The sequence below is a fragment of the Cricetulus griseus genome, assembly GCF_003668045.3.
Source record: "Cricetulus griseus strain 17A/GY chromosome 1 unlocalized genomic scaffold, alternate assembly CriGri-PICRH-1.0 chr1_0, whole genome shotgun sequence".
In the NCBI taxonomy this organism is placed as follows: Eukaryota; Metazoa; Chordata; class Mammalia; order Rodentia; family Cricetidae; genus Cricetulus; species Cricetulus griseus.
Window position 1 is genome coordinate 65130651 of NW_023276806.1, and position 5654 is coordinate 65136304.

The 5654-nt window shown below is 44.1% G+C and overlaps 1 protein-coding gene across 3 annotated transcripts; it reads left to right on the forward strand.

Annotated features, from left to right (window-relative positions):
* The first annotated feature begins 3 nt into the window (after positions 1-3).
* Positions 4-4366, forward strand: LOC118237705 (cyclin-dependent kinases regulatory subunit 1). Of its 3 annotated transcripts, none has more exons than XM_035451867.1 (3): positions 4-459; positions 3178-3305; positions 3848-4366. In XM_035451867.1, exons 1-3 carry the CDS (start codon positions 47-49, stop codon positions 3985-3987), a joined length of 681 nt encoding a protein of 226 aa, XP_035307758.1. In that variant the 5' UTR covers positions 4-46; the 3' UTR covers positions 3988-4366. The 3 variants fall into 3 exon arrangements, with proteins under 3 accessions (XP_035307758.1, XP_035307759.1, XP_027249055.1); XM_035451868.1 differs by having other exon boundaries at positions 240-397; XM_027393254.2 differs by having other exon boundaries at positions 324-397; positions 3867-4366.
* Positions 4367-5654: the final 1288 nt, after the last annotated feature.

Here is a 5654-nt window from a genome sequence, read left to right on the forward strand (position 1 = left end):
TACCTCGCCGTCCCTCCTTTACCCGTCTGCTTTCCGAAGCCGGCCAATGGCTGCACGAGCAGACGCACGGGCTCAGGGGGAGCCAATGAGAGTCCTAGCTTTGATCCAGCTCATTCTTCAGAAACCTGAGCACGGCACTCCATTTACCACTCGCGGAGACACCAACGCGAGCCAATCGGGGGCTTCAAAATGGAGCTGTCCCGCCCCCTGCCGGGGAGACCAATCGGAGGTGCGGGCGGTGTGTTTGAAAGCGAGGCCAAAGAGGGTGGGAGCGCGTGCTGCTGGGAGTCGTCGGGAGGCCGGCGGCGCGGGGCTGAGGGCCCTCGGGCTGAGCAGTCATGTCGCACAAACAGATTTACTATTCGGACAAATACGACGACGAGGAGTTCGAGTACCGGTTAGTACCGGCGCGGGGACTACAGCCGAGTTGTGCGCCTCGACAAATGGAGCACACAAGGAGTTAGTGACCGAGGCCGGGGGCGGCAGGGGCTGGGGGGCAGGGAGCAGAGCCGGCGCGTGCGCAAGAGGTTTGTTATTTTTTTTTGAAGGCGGGGGGGGGGGGAGATGCACTACCAAGGCGCATGCGCGAAAGGTAGACGGAGTCCGTAAAACAATGAAAGGGAATTTGGAGTTGGCTGGTTGTTAAATAGAAGCGTGTTAGGAGTTTTGATCGGTTCTACCGTTGGGAATTTTCACATCACTCGCATAACGTTGTTGGTGCAGGTTAATTTTCCTAATTAGAACTGCTCGCTTTACTGAAATTCCAAAGTCTACTGAAGAAAGAAGGTAGCCAAAGCAGAGCTGAAAGTTTCGTGTTCTCAGTGAAAGGACAGTTCCGTAAGACCTTCAGTGTTGGTTATTAGTTTATGAAAAAATAACAGGAGCGTGGTTGTCAGCCCTGTGTTAGAGGGCTTACAGGACTTGGAGTGGCATGAAGACTGGGCGTAGGTAGATACCCTTCAAATACTTGAGCATTTATGGCGTGCACACAGGTTTCGAATGTTCTTATTAAGGTACAAGGTAAGCTGGTACGGTAGCGCACACCTTTAATCTCAGCATTCTAGAAAGTGAGGCTACAGGATTATCGCAAGTTCCAGCCAGCCTGGACCCTATCTCGAGACAACAAAGTACAAAGTAATACATGGCGGACTTAAAAATCCATGGACTACGCTGAGACTCCATAGAAAAGTAACTTCTGTTGTGCTAGAGCTGAGTACAGGTGTGAGGAGAGCATGATATAGATGAAGGGGAAGGCTGAAATAACATGAGAGTCTAAAATACTGGTTGTCTGCTAAGGATTGTAAAGACATCCCTTGCCCTGAATGGGCAAGCATTTGGATGTGATAGTACCAAGTCCGTTAATTTAAATTGAAAATGAGAGAAGATGAAGTTCTACAAAGGTTGGTATTACACTGGTCTGTATCATTACACTGGTCTGTATCGGTTGTAATACTTAAAGCAACTTTCTAATTTGTATCATCGCTCCTTAACTAGAGAACATACAATGAAAATTAGCTTTCCTGTATCTCATCACTTGTCCTACAAGGCTTCTGAGCAGTCTGGAAAATTGGTGTATATTGATAAATATATATAACTTTTTTTTTTTTTTTTGGTCAAGAAAAACCCCACACCATTTTACTGGGTCTCAGGAACTAAGCAGGGTCCAACTGGCTTGTTACTTGGATGGAATAAACACCCCATCTTTCTTGGATCCAATTAACTTTTGTTCTCAGCTGTTCCCCATGGCTGTAAATAAAACATCTTTCCTTTTTTAAAAGATTTATGTATGTATAGGAGTGTTCTGTCTTGTATTTCTGCATGACAGAAGAGGGCATCAGACCCATAGATGGTTGTGCTTGCTGGGAATTGAATTCAAGACCTCTGGAAGAGCAGCCAGTGCTCTTAACTAATGAGCTACCTCTCCAGACCATTAAACATCTTTCTTACATTTTCATGCCTGGGAAGAAATCAGTGGCTTCATTCCCAAGAAGATGTAACTTTTAGCTTAGTGGTAGCATTTTTGTTGGGGGGGGGGTTGGTCCTATGCATTGAAGTTACAGTTTTGTGCCCGGGACTTACTAGAGTGTGAATTCTTTTCAGACATGGCTTAGAATTATGGGGCCAGGGCTCTTGATATTACTACAAAGGGAGCATTTAGTAAATTTTCATTGAGCTTGATAAACTTCCTGAGGTGGTCTTGAGTCAAGTCAGATGACTTTTTTGCCATTGGCCTTTGGTTAGGGAAGCATGGGATTTCCCAAGTGTCATATACTACATCTTTTAAGGGTTGGAAAACTAGCCATGCAGTGGTGGTGCACGCCTTTAATCCCAGCACCCTGGAGGCCGAGGCAGACAGATAGATTTCTGTGAGTTCGAGTCCAACCTGGTCTCTACAAATTTAAGTTACAGGACTGTTACACAGAAAAAAGGGGGAGAAAAAAAAAAGGTTAGAAAACAAATTCAGTATAAACATTTAAAAGTTTTCTTTTATACCTGTTCCATACCCCACTCTATAATAGACCTTCCCTCTCCACAAAGTGACTTCTTCCTTAATCAGTCCTAGAGTGGGTAAAATGGGTAATCAGCTAGAAGATGGTAAGGCCTGTAAAATCAGAAAATACAAATATCATCAGTGTCTTGATATCCAGGAATTCATTCAAATTGTTCATTTGTATTTTTATTCTCACACAAATTCATAAAAACCCATGTTTCTAGCTGCCTCTGTTGTACAATATTCCACAGTAAGGTTATACAAATCCCAGATATTAGGAACTAGTTGCTGCTTAAGTTTTCTTTCTTTTGGTTTTGTTGTTGTTTGTTGTTGTTGTTGTTGTTGCTGGTTGGTTTTTTGCTTTTCCCCTGAGACAGGGTTTCTGTGTAGCCTGGAACATGTAGACCAAGCTGGCGTAGAGCTCAAGAGATCCACCTAACTCAGCCTTCCAAGTGCTGGGATTAAAGGCTTGCATCACCATGCCCAGCTACTTGCTTGTTTTCAGATTCTCTGTAGCCCAGAATAGCCTCAAACTCCTGTAATCTTCCAGCCAGACCCCTGTGAGTGTCAGCATTACACGTGTGAGCCACCACACTCAGCATGTTTCTCCTCTGCTTGTCTTTGTATGTAGGTCAGTGTCCCCCCTATTAACACAAATTCTTCACATCCCCATGTTTCTGTTACAGGCATGTCATGTTGCCCAAGGACATAGCCAAGCTGGTCCCTAAAACGCATTTGATGTCTGAATCTGAATGGAGAAATCTTGGCGTTCAGCAGAGTCAGGGATGGGTCCATTATATGATCCATGAACCAGGTCAGTGCAACGTAAGGAAGCTTCATTCTGTCTGAAGGAAGAAGATTACAAACCAAAGCAACAGAGGAAGGGGGGCATCATTTATAGGATTCTGTCCCCCGTTCACTATGCAAAGAAACTAGAGTGACAAAAATTAGAGTTAAAAACATCTAGGAAGATCAGGGACAACCTTACTCAAAACAAAACAAAAAACCCGGCAGTCTTTAATTGAGCTGAAGGGTACTCTTCAAGACCACATACACCCTGATTATGACCTCTGCAAGTAACTGGATGTATTCCAAGCAAACATACGCAATTCTGTTTCTTGTTAAGACACCAGACACCCAGCTGCCAGGCAGAACTAATAAAGGACACCCCAGGGCTGTACAGACAACAGAAGAAAAAAATTCTGTCCATGGCAAAAAGGCCAGACTTCAGGGGTGCTTCTAAGGCAGTATGCTTATGTCTAATTTGGTTATGAAGCTTGAATGGGTATGGCTGGGGTGGGTGACACTGGTAGAATACACTACAGACTGCTTGAATGGTGTGAGTTTCCTTCTTAGATTTCACTAATTCTTTCAGAACCTCACATCTTACTCTTCCGGCGGCCACTACCCAAGAAGCCAAAGAAATGAAGCTGTTGACCCACCTTTCAGCCTCAAGCTTTACACAGCTGTCCTTCCTACACCTTCTGATAGCATGATTATGTTGCTTTCTTATTTCTCACTTTGATATTTAAAGGATGTTTGTTCAAAACACTGTTTGAATGTGTTGGTACCTGCTTTGCTTCTTGAGCTGAGCCACCAATGCCACAACCTGTCAGATGAGTGTGACCTCAAAGACCTAGTGTGCTCTTTATCCAGCAGGCATATCCATACTTGCCATCTCTGGGAAGCATGTGAAAATCAGATCATGGCTGTTACAGGGATAGTGTGAATTTGCTGTTGTAGTTTTTACTATTGGGTATTGTATTTATGGTGACTTACCGATTTATGTTTCAATATATTGGAAACTTTCCATTTTATATGACAAATCTCTTCTATGTTACAAGCCTTGATTAAAGGAAGTTTTTATAATCTAAAGCTGTGGTTGGTTATAAGGTTGTCCTATCCCTATGACATTGTGTGTGCCCCACCCACCCACCCTCCATCGCCTCCCAACCACCCGCCCATCCTGGAACCATTCTGATTCTGGGCCTTTCTGGTGGATGGCGGAAACTTGGCTCTTTGCAGTAATGAGGTTTAGTTGGATATTGCAATAACTAATTTATAATCTATTTTAATTGGACTTACTGTAAAGACATTTGTTGAGGGGCTGGGGAGATGGCTCAGCAATTAAGAGCACTGGCTGCTCTTCCAAAATACCCAGGTTCACTTCCCAACACCCACATGGTGGCTCAGCTGTCTATAACCCCAGTTCCAAGGGATCTGACACCCTCGAACAGACATACATGCAGGCAAAACCCCTACAATGTACATTAAATAAATAAAACTTTTAAAAAAAATTTTGCTGAAGTGTAATTCACTCTTGATTACTAGCCTGAGATAATGGTTTTACTGGGACAACCTTGTCTGTCTCATCAGAGGAAATTAACTGTTTCCTACAGTCAGAAGTTGTCATTTACATATTTATAACATTTGAAGAGCTTGTGAAGATGGGGACAGGGGTGGAGTGTTAATGCTGTTCCGTTGCTATAGTACCTGCATAGGACTCCTGCTCCTGTGGCTTGTCAGCTGAGGCTAATGGCTGGAGCCGCATTTCAAATATGGTTGAGTATTAGAACTATCTGAACAGTTTCAAGTACTGATACCCAACAAAGTAATTCTTTGGAGTAGCTGAAACATGTCCCAGCTCTTGGGGAGGTGGGTCTCCAAAGTTCAAGGCCAGCCTGGTCTGCAGAGTAAGTTCCAGGACAGCCAGGGCAACACTGAGAAACCCTGCCTGGAAAAAAACAAGAGGCAATGTCTTTTGATGCCAATACCAGCCCCTGACCCTTTAGTCTAGAATTAGCCTTAGCTAAAGAAAACAGTAATGAGCCTACAAAAGTGAGAATGTTGGTAAGGTGTGGTAGCATACGCCTTGAATCCCAGCACTCCGTAGGAAGAGGCAGAGTTCGAGGCCAGACTGATCTATATAAATTAGTTCCAGGCCTATACAGTGAGATCCTGCCTAAATGTTTTTATTATTTGAACGAAACAGAATCAGACTTTAATTTCCTTCCAGTACTAGAAAGCAGCACCCAACAATCCTTAAAGAATCTCCCAGTAAGATCCATTCCCGTCTCAAACGCTAAGTCCCGCCCTCCATGGGCAAAGGCCGGCCCCTATTTTTATTTCCGGGCAGTGATGACCACGTGGTGTTGCCAATAAC

Bases quoted from the DNA above. Each gene is read 5' to 3' on its own strand.
- LOC118237705 (XM_035451867.1), top strand. From the start codon at position 47: ATGGCTGCACGAGCAGACGCACGGGCTCAGGGGGAGCCAATGAGAGTC. The intron at 460-3,177 runs GTTAGTGACCGA...TTTCTGTTACAG, and splicing joins ACAAATGGAGCACACAAGGA to GCATGTCATGTTGCCCAAGG. The intron at 3,306-3,847 runs GTCAGTGCAACG...TTTCCTTCTTAG, and splicing joins TTATATGATCCATGAACCAG to ATTTCACTAATTCTTTCAGA.